This window comes from Prionailurus viverrinus, chromosome D1, assembly GCF_022837055.1.
Source record: "Prionailurus viverrinus isolate Anna chromosome D1, UM_Priviv_1.0, whole genome shotgun sequence".
Classification (NCBI taxonomy): domain Eukaryota; kingdom Metazoa; phylum Chordata; class Mammalia; order Carnivora; family Felidae; genus Prionailurus; species Prionailurus viverrinus.
In genome coordinates this window covers 1276244-1291386 of record NC_062570.1, presented here as the reverse complement: position 1 = coordinate 1291386, position 15143 = coordinate 1276244, and the positions used below count along the sequence as shown (strand labels likewise).

The following is a 15143-nucleotide window of genomic DNA, read 5'->3' as shown; positions in this document are numbered from 1 at the left end:
GGCAGGCCAGGACGTGCTGGGAAACGTCTTCAAAGTGCTCAAAGAAAAAAACTCCCGACCAAGAATCCTGCACTTGGCTAAACTATCTCAAAAATGGAGACCAAATACGACATTCCCAGATAAACAAAACTGAGAGAATGTGTTGCTAGCATATCTGCCTTACGAGAAATACTAGAGCAAGTTCTTCAGGCTGAAGGCAAGTGACACTGGACAGCACTTTGAATCCACATTAAAACAACAAAGAGCACCAGTAAACATAATTATGTAATTATGATAGAATAAAGGTATATTTCCTCCCTTTCCTTCTCTTAACTGATTTTATATTTTTTAATGTTTATTTATTTTTGAGAGAGAGAGGGAGAGATAGAGAGTGAGCAGGGGAGGGGCAGAGAGAGAGGGAGACAGAGAATCTGAAGCAGGCTCCAGGCTCTGAGCTGTCAGCACAGAGCCCAACGCGGGGCTCAAACTCATGAACCGTGAGCCAAAGATCATGACTGGAGCCAAAGTCAGACTCTTAACCAACTGAGCCACCACCCAGGCACCCCCAATTTTAAAATTAACTGTTTAAAACTGCACGTGTATATGTTTATTATTTATATGTATAAAATTGTATCGTTGGACCTATAATATTCAGAAACATGATATATTTGTCAACAACAGCATCAAAGAAGTGGGTGTAAGGAAAATTGTATTAAGCTGGGGAAATGATATCAAATGATATCAAATCTGTGATGCAGATTTACAAGAACAACAAAAGAAAGGAGAAATGTTAAAAAAAAAAGGTTAATATATCAAAAACTATAAACATATACTTTCCTCTCAGCTTCTCAAGAAGACATTAAATTATCTAAAATAGTAATTAGAACAACGTATTTTGGGGGTTCATAACATATACAGATGTAATAAGTATAACAATACCACCACCAAAAGGAAGACCAAAGAATGAATTTTATAGGAATAATGTTTCTGAATCTCAGTGAAATTAAGTTAGTATAAATCCAACGGTTTGTGGTAAAGTAAGGTATATATGATATGGTCTACAGCAACCACTAAGGAAATAACTTTTTTAAATGTAGTGAAAAAGTCATGGAAGAAATTAAAATGGTACACTGGAAAATCTTCACTAATGCAAAAGAAAGCATTAAGGAGGAAAAAGGGAACCAAAAAGACATGAGACGTGTACAAAGCAAAGTGGTGGAGTCAGATCCAATTACATCAATAACATTAAATGTGAATGGATTAAACAGTGTAATCAAATGACAGAGGTTATTAGACTGGATGGAAAAAAAAAAAACAAGACCCAGCTCTATGCTGAAGGAGACACACCTTCATATTCAAAGATACAAATAGACTAAAAGTAAAAGGACGGGGAAAATATCTATCATACAAACAGCAATCATAACAAAGCCAGATGACTATGCTAATATCAGGCAAAACAGACTTTAAAATAAAAAGCATTACTAGGGATTCAGAGGGACATTTTTTAGTGATCAACCAAGGGTTGTTGATCAAAACAAGGGTTGATCAAAAGGGTCAATCAACCAAGAAGATAAAACAACCCCACAACAGACCCCCAAAATTCAGGAACCCCCCCCAAAAAAAGACTTGACAAAAATGAAGGGAGGAAACAACTGAATAATTATAATTGAAGGCTTCATGACTTCACTTCAGTAATGAACGGAGCAAACTCACAACAAGATCTATAAGGCACAGAAACTGTGAACAGCGCCACAAACCAACGAGCCCTAATGGTGATCTAGCAAACACTTGACACAAAAACTAAATGACGTTCTTTTCAAGTGCTTATGGCCCAGGATAGGTGACATGTTAGGACGCCACACATGTCTCAACTGAATCATACCAAAGATCTTTTCTGATCATAATGAAACTAAGCTAGAAATCGATATCGGAAGGAAAACTGGATAATTTACAACTATGTGAAAATGAACAACCGGTGTGTCAAAGAGGAAATCACAAGAGAAATTAGAAAATACTTAAAAGAAGAATGAAAACAAAAACACTGAATTTGAGAACGTATGGATTCAGTGACAGCAGTACCCAAAGGGAAATGCACAGCTCTAAATGCCCTTTAAAAAAAGACCTCAAGTCCATAACCTAAACTTCCACCTAAGACCCTGGGTAAAAGGTGCAAATGAAACCTAAAGCCGGCAGGAAGAAGTAAACAATGAAGATTACGGTGGAAATAAATGAAGTAGAGAATACATAAGCAATTTGAGAAAAATCAAAACTAAATTTGGTTCTTTGAAAAGATCAACAAAATAGATAACGTTTCTCACGAGGTTGACCTAATTAAAAAGAGAAGATTCAGGGTGCCTGGATGACTCAGTCAGTTGAGCATCCAGCTCTTGATTTTGGCTCAGGTCATGACCTCAAGGCTCGTGGGAATAAGCCCCACATCACGCTCTATGCTGACAGCCTGCTTGGGATTCTCTTTCTCTCTCCCTCTCTCTCTGCCCCTCCCCCACTTGCACACACTCATTCTCTCGCTCAAAATAAATAAACTTTAAAAAAATAAAAAGAGAAGACTCAAATTACTAAAATCAGAAATGAAAACAGGAACACTACTACCAACCTTACGGAAATTAAATGGATTATAAAGGAGGGCTATGAATAACTGTATGCCAGTAAATATGATAAAAGACCTGAAATGGACAAATTCCTAGAAATAAATAAAAGAGTGAAGCTGATTCAAGAAGAAATAGCCTGAATCAACCTATAACAAGTGAAGGCATTTAATTCATAACCAAAAAATGATCCATGAAGAAAAACCCAAGACTACATGCTTCAGTAATGAATTCTACCAAAACATTTAAAGAGGAATTAATGCCAGTTTTTCACAAATTCCTGTAAAAAATAGAAGAGGAGGGGCCATTTCCCAACTCATTATATGAGGGCAGTATTACCCTGATACCAAAACCAGACCAAGGTATCAGAAGAAAATAAAACTTCAGAGCAATAGCTTTTGTGAATACGGATGCAAAAATCACTCAAAAATACTTCTGAAAATCAATTAACGTAATACACCATATTGATAGGTTAAGAAACAAAAGCCATGTGATCATCTCAAATGCAGAAAAAGCATTTGACAAAATCCCACACTGTTGCAAAATAAAAACTACTAAACAAACTAGGAACAGAAGGACACTTTCTCAGTCTGGGAAAAGGCATCTATGAAAACCCACAGCTGACCTCATACTGAATGGTGAAAGCCTTGATGCTTTCCTCCTAAAATGAGGAACAAGACAAAAATTTTCACTATCACCACTTCTATTCATCACTGTAATGGAGGCTCTAGGCAAGGCAATTAAGCAAGAATGAATAGAATAAAAGGCATTCAGATTGGAAAAAAAAGTAAAACTGTTTAGATCTCATGACCTTTTATATAGAAAAGCCTAAGGAATTCTCAAAAAAAAAAAAAAAACCCGGTAGAACTGATAAGTAAGTTCAGCATATTTGCAGAATGTGAGTTCATTTTGCAAAAATCAATTGTATTTCTATACACTTCAACAAATAATCCAAAAATGAAGGTTACAAAAACAATTCCAGTTAAATAACACCAAAAAGAAAAATAATATTTAGAAATCAATTTAACAGAAGTGGAAAACTTACAACCTGAAAATTACAAAACACTGTTGAGAGAAAGTAAGCAAGACCTTAATGGAAAGATATCTCATGTTCATGGACTGGATGCCTTAATATTTTTTAAATGACAATACTCCCCAAATTGATCTACAGGACTCCGCATGATCCCTATCGGAATACCACTGGATTCCTTTGTAGAAATGGACAAGCTGATCTTAAAATTCACATGGAAACTCACAGGACCCAGGAAAACCAAAATATCTTTAAAAAGAAGAACACAGTGGGGGACTCAGCCTTCCCAATTTCAAAACTTAACTACAAAGCAAGAGTAATCAAGACAGTGAGATAGGAACATGAGGATAGACGTAGAGATCAATGGAATAAAATCAACGGGCCAGAAATACACCCATATGGTCAGCTGATTTCTGGCAAAGATGCTAAGGCCATTCAGTGGGGGAAAGAATACAATTAAGTACAGCAGAAATAAAGGAATAAACAGGAGTTCCATTTCGTACATGCAGCGTTTGGCATCTTGGTGAAACCCAAGAATGGAAATGTCCAGAAGACAGTTCTCTATACAGGTTTTGAACTCAGAGAATTCAGGCTGGCAATGCCAATTTAAATGTCATCATACAATCAGGTGGAAATGGAGGCCATCAATATTTTTCCACATTGTTACAGAGTCTTTGTTCCAAAATCTTCCCACAGCCCTTTCCCTCAAAGGCAGGGTTCCTAACCCCGATGTGGGATGGTCTCCTCCCTTCTTCCCACTCCTGACCACTCTCCTCCTAGACCACTTGTAGAGAGTGGTCTACACTCTGCACAAGGTCCTTCCTCCCCAAAAAGCCATGAATTCCTAGCTTGAAGTAGATTATGAACTTCAAAGGGGATTCCAGGTTTTCATCTCACTAGAAAGGTCTCCTTGAAGAAACTTCCTGAAAACATGGAACTTAGATACCTTCCCACTAAATTACCCATTTTGCCCTCCTTTCTCACATTTTCCTTAAGCAGACACAGCTCTCTTTCAGTGCTTCAAAGCAGGCAGAATGGGGTCAGTTTTTGCTACTGGCACATGCTAGAAATCATCATAATCGACACACCAGAATTCCTACCCGATCTAAATTCAAAGCATTAAGTTAAACCACATGCTGGCACTTTATCAAAATAGTCCCCCAAGCCCTTAGATTACCAAGGTGGAGAGTAAGATAACATATCTGAAAAAAAGCACCTCACATTTATAGCGCTGTGATATCGCCAGTAAAGTTTAACTGCCAGTCGTGATTTCTTTAATACCTATTTCCATTAACCAATATTAAATGATGAAACAGAAGCTCATAGAGGAAATAAACATGGTTACGGGTCAATCATTTTTAGTTGGTATTCAGGTTTTACAAACAAGATAAGACATTGCGGGCAGTGAATTTAGCAGGTACTTGGTACGTGACAGATGCACAATAAAAATGCATTTCTTTCCTGAACATTCTCATTCAGCTAGTTTTTGGATGGCTTGTGTGTTAGGAATCATGGTGAGTATTTCCTCATATTCTTTCATTTTCCCTCTGTCTTCTCAACAACCTTGAGAAGTAGGTGCTCCTCTCTCCACTTAACAGCTAAAACATTGCCTCTCAGAGAGCTTACGTCATTAGTTCCAGGCCACCTCGCTAGAAAGTGGTCCATCTGAGGCTGGATTTCGTGCCCTGTGAGTCCAAACCCAGAGGTCCTCGTCATCCTCCGCACAGTCATTCTTCGTGACCTTTTCCCCATTCATGTTCCGTCGTCAAACTACGCACACCCGTGGCTCTCATCCTGTCTTACAACTTCCTTTTATCCTCAGCAGAATCTGAAACATAACAGTAGACCTTCTGAATCGTAATCGCATCTCCGCTGCGCTCTCTGGACTGCCTCCACATTCTGTAGTCCTCCATTCTCCACCTCTTCTCACCCTTGCCTCTACTGCAAAATGTTACCCGGATGAAGTGTGCTTGAAGATTAGGTAAAGATTAAGCTCCTGGATGACTTAAGGGCCCAGGTCAAGTCACCAAGTTTACTCAACCCCATGCTAGCAGGTCCGTTAATGGTTCTTGGTGTCTACATATGCCAGGAACGTGTGTGTGTGTGTGTGTGTGTGTGTGTGTGTGTGTGTGTGTAAATTGTCTCTCATCCTCATGACCACTCTTTTCCAAATAAGAAAACCAGAGCTCAGAGCTCTTTCCCCTGATCTTAGAGCCGGGAGGTGACAGAGTCAGCTCACACCCAGAGCCATCTGATAGTACACAGTATGCTTTTTGCTCTGTAGCAGAAACCCTCAAAATCTGCCCACAAACCAAGGACTAGATTATCACAGACTTTGCACCAACCCACAGCAAAATAGGAACAGGACAACTTCATAAATGTAGGGGTAGAGTCCAGGTCAGTATAAAGACACATTGTTGGCAAGAACCGTCTTTTATGCTGAGATTATGTCCTTTCTGCCTTTTTGGTGTTAAGGTCTCTTTTCTTTCTGAAATGATCATGAAAATAAGTGGTAATTCTTTTCGATGGTTTGATGGTAATGCTTTTCCTGTTTCTCCCGAAACACTTTTATGTATGTTATTACCCCTGTTATCCTCTGAAGAGTTATGTATAAGATCTTAGGTATTACTGCCACCCCTCTTTGTGAATAAGCAGACAGATAAAAGAGAAACATCTTTCCTCCATATCTTCCTATTGGGTTGATAATCAGTATTCTCTCTTTAAAAGGTATTCCTGCCTTTAAACTGTTTTTCTGTTCTCAAGAACAACAGGTATTTGCTCTGTCCTTTCCCCAGCCCTCCCCATCCACTGTGATATAACACCCACCCACTGTAACATAACACCCATCCACTGTAATGTAACACCCATTGGCTGTAATATACCACCCACCCACTGTAATAAGAAGCATTCAATGCCTGTAACAGGCAGACCCCCACTTGCAAGTGGTTTCCCTGAAGGCGTTCTTTCATCAGTCACTCGTTTGGATGGAGAACACATTTTGCCACAAAACAGTATAAATGGCGATTATGTTTTCAAGGTCCCTCCTAAATGTTTGGTTAACATGCACGAAGCTGAGGCACAGCCCGGTGTACAAAGTGCAGCCTCGAGGCTCCATTCCGAGCAGGCGAAAGAGAATACAGACACGAAAGTCCTTCCACCACTCCCTGAGCACGGGGCCGGCTTCAGACAAAGAATTTGAGGAAGGCAGGTGCACCACCCTCCCACCACCTCCCTCTCCACCTACAGACCCTCCCCTCGCCCTCCCCTCTGCACTTACTCCCCAAGTATTCTAGGCTTTAGATCTCTCTTCCTCAAAGCTTCCATTTCCTCCATAAAACCGTGTCAGGGAAGCAAGAAGACACAGCCTAGTGAACAAAGATTAATAAGCAAAGGACTTTGAATGAACGACTGCAGATTTTTCACAGCCTGGAAGGGAGTGAACAAAAGAAATATAGGAGCCCATGTGCCTAGGTCGTTCCTATTTTTTCCTCCAGCTTTGCCCTGACTGCTCTCCTGAGACATTGCAGTCACTCCCCACACCCAGGTGCCCTGTCCCCACACACGGTATCGACACTTCTGGTGACACAGTAAATGCTTCCCACTTTTATCTGTGTGCAGTGACTCCTGAAAAGGGAGTTGAGGACGCTCGGCATCCACTCCCGTCCACACCACTCCACCAAGCAGCTCAACCCACTTGTCACTTTGGCCCGACTACTTCTTTCCTGGTGTGGGGTCCCTCCCAGTGTCCAGACAGGTCTGTCCCCAGCCCACAGCCCGCACTCAGAGCTACCCGCCAGGTGCACTGGGCAGGCGGCTGTCATCTGTGGCAGCAGGAAACTGCCCCACACTCCAGGCACAGCAGGAACCGGCTGACCTCTCGGGGCAGGGGCGGGAGGGGGCGGGTGGTGTCCACTCTGGGAATGTGCCCACGGGGGGCTCCGTGCCGACAAAGAAGGAACTTTCTCACACTTGAGACCAAGTCTGCCTAACTGCCTACGTGCCGAACCGTACGAGTCACACTGATTCATACGAGTCAGTCTCTTTCACAAGGGGCAACGCAGATCACAAAGAGATGTATTAAACAGTCTTCTGAGTTATCACTGCGTGGTGGTTGCTGATCCAGAAAAAGAAAGTTAATCTACTATTCAGTCATTCGTATAATCTTTCCAGGAAACAAAAGCAATTTAATTCAGTTCAACTGATTTAAAAGCAGAGGCTCAGTTATCCGAGATTTTCTTGTTTCTGATCTTTATCTATTGACTCTTCACATCTGTGTTTATTCGCTCTGCATTGTTTGTTTGATCCTTCCTCCACGGCTGCGAAGCAAGAAGCCCATGACTAAAAAGTCCCCATGAAGGGCTTTCAACTGATTCTTGGACGAGAATCTAAGCCCACAGATTCATGCGTGGAGGGGGGCGGGGGAATCATTGAAACAGTGAATAAAGCACCAAAAATATATGTAGAGTTTCTTTCAAGAGGCAGCGTGTCTTTTTTTTAATTATAGGAACATGTTGCTATAACGCATAGAATAACTCTAAGAATTAATGATTAATTAATAATTCCAAGAATAATTCTAAGAATATATCTGTTTAGACTGTTTGGAGCAAATGATTGCCAAATTAGTGGTCCTAGAATCCCAGGAACTTGGAAGAGAAGCGCTAGAGTGTGTGTGTGCCTGCGTGTGTGTGCACATGTGTGTGACACAGAGAGGAAGAGACACACACACGTGCACGTAAAGCCACAAATCAGCCCTGGCTAAATATGCCGGAGTGGCACCGTGTCACCTGCAGTGGATAAGAAACTCTTATTAACATCATTCATGACATAACACTTCTTCCAGCTATGACGAACGAAAAGGGAAAATGGAAAAAGACTACCCAAAGAATACTGAAGAGGAATTTTCAGGAGTTAATGGCCAGATAGATGCTGCTGTGGAATTAAATGGTGAGTGTTTCCACCAAAAACTTTCTTTGTGGAAACTGTGGCAAGAAATCTGGGCTGTGCGTTCACATGACAGAAAACAGGTTTCCAAATGGGAGTTCTTGTTCTTAATGTCAGTCCTGAGTCCCTTATAAATTTAGCGAACCACGTCGCTAGAAAGAGTATAAAATGTGTGCCATCCAGAATCTCTGTTTGCAAATAGAAAGTTTTAAAAGTACAGCTTCAGTCCATCAGTCGGGTACATCTTAAAGCCCATCCAGTAAAAACTGCCCTTTTCATCTTGAAAATGTGCATATTCTTGGCCCTCCCAGGGCCTTTCCCTTTCCCATCACTCAACTCCTGAAATCTATCATGTAGCCGGGAAAGTTGAATTGAACTGAACCAAGTGGAATAAATGCGATTGGATCTGGTGGACCAGTCTACACATTCTTCTTGAGCATATAGCACAGAGCTGGACTCTGTTCAGAAATTCAGAGACCCTTCCTGATACATTCTCTGCTCTTGGGGAGAGGCTAACAACAGTCGGAAATGCCCCTCCATCCAACATAGATAAGATTACTAGAAAACAAGACAGTCTGTAATTTCGTACTGAGTTGTGTGGCCATCTTCACGACAACTGCAGCAGGTGATCTAAGAAAGAAAAGATGAGAACCAACATTCCCAGTTGGAGACTTCACGGTGGGACTTCAGCTGAGGTTTACAGAATGGCCAGTGGTTCACTAGGGAGAGACGGGGGAGGGGATTTCCTGGAGGGTATACCCCAGCGGAAGGTGAGGGATGAGCGACAAGTCAGAGGTCCTGTGCTCCAGCTGACAAATCCCCAGTTCGCCTCCAGGACGACCTCCAAATCCTCCATTTACTGATTTCTAGGTCATCTTCAGTAACCACATTTTCAACTTTGTCTCTTCTAGGCTACATTTACTTCTTTTCAGGACCCAAAGCGTACAAGTATGACACAGAGAAGGAAGATGTGGTCAGTGTGCTGAAATCTAGCTCCTGGATTGGCTGCTAGACAGGAAGGTCTCGTGTTTTCTAGGGAACGAACGCGATCGCAAGCAGCTGGTCCCCGGACGTAAGGACCAAGGCAGAATGTAGGATGGGGGTTCTTCCCGTGGCCTTCAATCCTAAGGGCAATTTCCAGTTCATCAAAAATAATTACGCTCCTACATTTCTTCATGGTTGTGAATTCATAATTTTAATCAAAATGGGAGATTTCTATAGATGGTCAACTTCACATAAAATCGGAATCAACACAATGCTCTCCTCTGCGAGACACCCACTGCTGTTGTTTCTTACCCAACATACTGAAGCAAATTGAGAAATTTGGGTTTTTATTTCTGAGAAGAAGTCTATTTGTGGATTCCCTGACATGTATTATAATTCTTTTAAAAGGACATGTCATTGCCGTGCAAATTTTAACTACTCTTCACAGTAGTGGCTTTTGCTGCCTTTACATGTGTTGTGACGAGGATAAATTTGTCCCTCTGTGCTTTGAACATCTCACAAACAAAATACCATATAAGTTTTATTTCTCGTTTGTTTGTTTAACTGTGCTCACTGTCTCTGAAGCAGGTCGCGGTGGGCAAGCCCACTCAAATGAAATTTCAGACTAGGCAAGAGAGGGAAACTTTGCAACAGGAAGACTTTTAACAACAGCCAATAAAAATGCTGTATGAGAACCGTCGCTCATTTCTCTCCTCAGTCAGTATCTACTAGCTTCTATCACACATTCTTTGGCAACAGACTCCACGAACCTAGAGAAAACTCAAAACTGGAGATAGTTCATACGCAGACACAGGAGAAATGGCAGATATTCAGTCCATTTCCTGCCTCCTGACAATAAAACACCTATAGTGACACTGTCTCTAACCACGCATGTGAGTCTCTTCAGAGTAGTTTTCCATGTAGGGGAGTTGGTCTGTTTAGTTTTTCTTACTTCAAGTTAAACCTTTTCTCTTTCTTACCTGCTCATCAGTACAGAAAAAAGACAGGGGTTTGTCATTCTTGTGATTTTTTTTTAAATCTGACCCTCTAGAATGTAAGGAGTCAAAAGATGAAGTGATCCTAATGTTAGATGATAAATACATTTAGTAGACTTCCCAGGCTGCCCGGAATGGCCACAGTGTCACCCTATCAGCCGTTACTGTTGTGTCCTTTACTGAATTCCTTCCTAGTGTTGAGAAGGGACAGGGCCAGGTGCCTGGGTGGCTCAGTAGGTTGAGCATCTGACTCTCGGTTTCGTCTCAGGTCATGATCTCACAGTTTGTGAGTTTGAGCCCCAAGTCGGGCTCTGCACTGACAGTGTGGAGCCTTCTTGGGATTCTCTCTCCCTCTCTCTCTCTCTCTCTCTCTCTCTCTCTCTGCCCCTCCCCACCTTGTTCTCACTCTCTTAAAATAAATAAATAAACTTAAGGAAAAAAAGAAGGGCGGGGCCCTCACTGGAGGGTTGACTCTCAACCCTCCCCTTGGCTTCTGTTACTGAAAGTGGCTATTGATGGCCAACCAGATGTCGAATCTTTGACGGTTGAAGACACATTCGAGTATGCGTGCTTTCCAGAAGAAAAGTCACTTTTGCAGAAGCAGCTAGCTGAGGAGAACTACTTAATTGCAATGAGCAATGAGGAAAAGCAGTCTGGCGGGTCCTCGAGAGGCTAAAATCAGAGTTTCCATGTAACTGTCCCACCACTTTCCAATGTCTGCCTGAGAGCCAGGAAGACACGTCCACACAAAAATGTGCACAAAACGTGCCCAAAAACCTTCATGGCAGCGTTATTCAGAATAGCCAAAAAGTGCAAATGTGCTCGTAAAATGACGAATGGAGTTTGTTTATTGTGGTAAATCCATACAATGGAATATTATTGGGCAATAAAAAAAAAAAAAGAGCCCCCGCGTGCAACAGCACAGATGGAGCTTGGAAACGGTGCACTGAGAGACCAGATACAAGAGGCCACATATTCTAGGATTCTGTTTATGTGAAATGTTCAAACAAGAAAATCCAGAGGCAGAAGGCTGATGTGCACCTGCCAGGCGTCGTGGAGGGGCACTGGAAGGTGATGGCTAAGAGGTGGGGGCTTTCTTTGTGGGGTGATGGAAATGTTGCCCAAGTGATGACGGTGAGGGTTGCACAGCTCTGCGAATATACTACAAGCCATTGGATTGTACGTCTTAAGTGGATAAATTGTATGGTGTGTGAATTACATCTCAATAAATCTGTCATCTTCAAAAATGACAATAAACCAGGAGATCAAGGTGGTGTGACGATCTCTGCGGGCCGAGCGGTCTGGCCAGCTCGGACACGGAGCCCACAGCAATGAAGCTGTGGCCTGAAGACATCTGGAGCTGAGCATGACCAGCCAGATGTCCCCCCGGGCGCCCCCTGCTAGCCTAGGGGTGTGCGCATTATAGACCCTTCACTGGAAGCAAAACAGCTTGTGCTCTGAGGTCTGACGGGCTTAAAGCCCCAGATCTGTTATTTTTAGCTGTACGATGTTGGTTCCTTAATCTGAGTCTCGATTTCTTCCTTTATATATCAGAATAGGGAGAGTTCTTACCTCCCAGAGATACTTAGAGGCTTAAATATACAAGTCACAATACACAACGCTCTTAGACGGTCTATAATTGTCGTTGTGAGACATCTCAGAGAACGTGTCTGCCTCCTCTGGGATAGCTGAGGATATGACAGCTCTCCAGCACCCTGAGGGTTGATAACCAGTGACCTGAGATTTTCCTTTTCCAAACTGCAAATGAAATCAGTACGCGAGTAATATACTGACTGTTGTTAACTCCCATCCCCCTGAAATAAATCTTACAAATTATTACTCCTTTGTTGAGTAAGAGAACTTCTGTCTCCTAGATAGAGTTGGACATATTTTGGAAAGACACAACAGTGTCTCTCAAGCACAAAAAACAGTAACCGTGTTTGTGTCAAAACTCCATCGGCATATTTATCGGCTCCCCTGAGACAAGACTTTGTGCAGAAATAATTTATAACATGTATTCGTCACTCGGCTGCAGAGCGAGCGTGACAATGTTTTGTGAAATAGTTTTGAGCCCAGTGTGGCTCGACCGTTCCTCTGAGAAAGGAAGGAGCAAGCAGAACAGTTTTCTTTCTGACGACCCGTGTGCATTGTCCTGCTGACCTCAGTGATCGTCACTTGACGGGTGGCCCAGAAGCTCTTGGAAAGCACCAGAGGGGCTGCTGAAGGACAAGTGGGTCCACCCCGGTGGGGAGCTCCCCTACCAGCTCTGCACTGACTTTCCCGCAGTGGGGACCACGTAGCCTGGAGAGAAATGGAGACCCAGCTCAATCGTCGGGTCCTCTGTTCTTTTCCAGATGGTCATTCAGAAACGCCTCAGACCTCCCTTTTACGTAGATGCCGAACTATGCGGTTTCTTTTTCTGGGGTTCTGTTTGACATATTTTTAAACCATCACCTTCAAGTGCTCTCGTGTATGAATTATCCACGTGTACTCTACTTAATCCCGCTTCTAGTCATTTCCTTCTATGATATTGCAGGGTTTTTTGTGAATATTCATCGCTAAAATTACCCAGTGAAGCGCCATTTGAGAAGAAATGCATAAAGCTGGTCAATGGCGTGGAGGTTTTGACTCCCTCATGGAGCATAGGAAAGTCAAAGCCACAGGTTTCCTGTATTTGTCCCCTGTAGGCGCCAGTAGAAGGGAGAAGGAATATCCTCTGATCGTGCCATCTGCGGAGCTGTCCTTGGTGCCACCACCCCCAAGGGGCGCACAACGTGACCAGACTAAAGCACATCCTGTTGTACCCCAAATGCCCCAATCCCTGCCCCACTCCCACCACCGGGGCTCCCGTAATCCCAGTAAGAGCAGAACTGGGATCTGCTGGTAAATATGCTGTAGCAGGAAGTTCGTGAATGACTCTGGGTTCCAGAAGAGAATTCTTGCAAGGCACACGTCCTGACTCTCTCCTCCATTAACCTTAACCCATCATACTTTCCTCTAATTCGGTGTAGCATTTTAAATGGCGGGGGACAGAATCAAACTTTCGTTGTACAATGCAGCCTGCTGTCCTGACAAGAGTGTGAGGGGACACCAGAAGAGACAAGGAGGGACGGACCCAATGAGAAACCATTTGCAAAGACGAGTTGAGAAATGAGCCGTAGAAATTCATTTTAGATCATCTGCAGTGGGAAGGAAAAGGAAAAAAGCATGTCTGTGTGAGTAGCCAGAAAACACCAGCCTGTAAAGCAATGAAAAATGAGAGCTTTAGAGGTTGGGTCGTAGACATGTTTACAGCTGCCTTTGCAGAGGATGGAACAGAAGTCCTGCTAGGGCCCGGCCTCCAGAACCCCGGGTGCCCAGTGCTTGCAGGTGCCCCTTCTCCAAACTCCAGACTTACATCCATGATGTGCTGGAAGTTTCCTCAAGTTGGTAATTTTATCAGCAGTTGCTCTTGAAACATTTCATCTCTTCGCTACACTATTGTGTCATCCCCATAAATACTCACTTCGGCCTGTTCGAGGGACCCAGCTACCCTGCCATCGCCCACCCACCCTCTGTGTTCATGGAGTCCACGCACAAATATTCATGAAGCACGGACCGTACGTTGACATGACCTAGGCTCAGCGGCTTTGCAGTGAAACTCTTGCGCCCGAGGCACACACATTCTGATGGGAGAGACATTCCACACTCAAATGAACAAACAGATGCCGACGTAGTGAAAGACACTGAACATGCTTTGAAGACGGTCAGTAAGGTGGGGGAGAGGCTAATGTGTGTGCCGTGCCATTTTACAAAAGCATGTTGGGGGAGAGGACTTTCTGAGGTGGGGCCGTTGATGCACAGATGTGAGTAAAGGGAGGGCCAAGGAAGCAGTAAGTGTGAGGCCTTGAGGCGGGAAGATCAGGTGGCTGGAGGCAGGGAGGGAGAGACGAGGAGAAAGACTGAGATCGGAAAGGAAGGATCCCCTAACTGCGGGAGACTTGCTGGCCACCAAGGAAGGGCAGCTTGGCACTGACGAGTCAACAAGGTTCTGAGCAGGTGCATAAGGTGTTCTCAGTTATGTTCTGGAGAAGCACTGTGGCTGCTGGGTGGCCAACGTGTGTAAGAGCAAGGGGAGGGGGGGACACCAGATGGTGGGTTTCTTCCAGGGTAGAGACGGTGACACGCCAACCAAGGAAGCGGCAGTGAAGGCTCGAAGGTTGGTCCGATGCAGGGAAATTCTCCAGCAGGAGCCGACGGGAATTGCTCCTACCGTGTGTGTGTGCTGGGATTAAGAAAAGGAGGAGAGTAGAGAATGAGTCCAGGTTTGGGGCGACGTGAGCCAGAGAACGACGGGAAATCGGGAAGATCCGGGGTTGAACCGCAGCTTTGATAGTAAATTAGTCAGGTTTGTCTGCCCCCTGGACGTGCCAGGGTCGAGGCCCAGCTGGATAGGCAGATGTAGACGCCCAAGTCAAGAAGGAGGTGGGAGCCCCCACACCCACCGACCACCATGGAACTTGGGGCAGAAGTGCCTTCTACAGGAGTAGGAAGGCAGATGAAAATAGTCTCAAGTGTTCTTTAATCACATCCAGTGCCCAGTCTACTAAACCACGCTCCCTCCCTTTT

At 43.6% G+C, this 15143-nt stretch overlaps 1 protein-coding gene across 1 annotated transcript in view; it reads left to right on the top strand.

The window, feature by feature from the left end:
* The window catches only part of MMP20 (matrix metallopeptidase 20), a 51506-nt gene extending 41938 nt beyond the window's left edge, over positions 1-9568 (top strand). Inside the window, exons 9-10 of the mRNA XM_047879360.1 lie at positions 8456-8559; positions 9468-9568. Coding sequence (XP_047735316.1) covers positions 8456-8559; positions 9468-9568 — 205 coding nt within the window. The remainder of the gene's footprint in view (positions 1-8455; positions 8560-9467) is intronic.
* The last annotated feature ends 5575 nt before the right edge of the window (positions 9569-15143 follow it).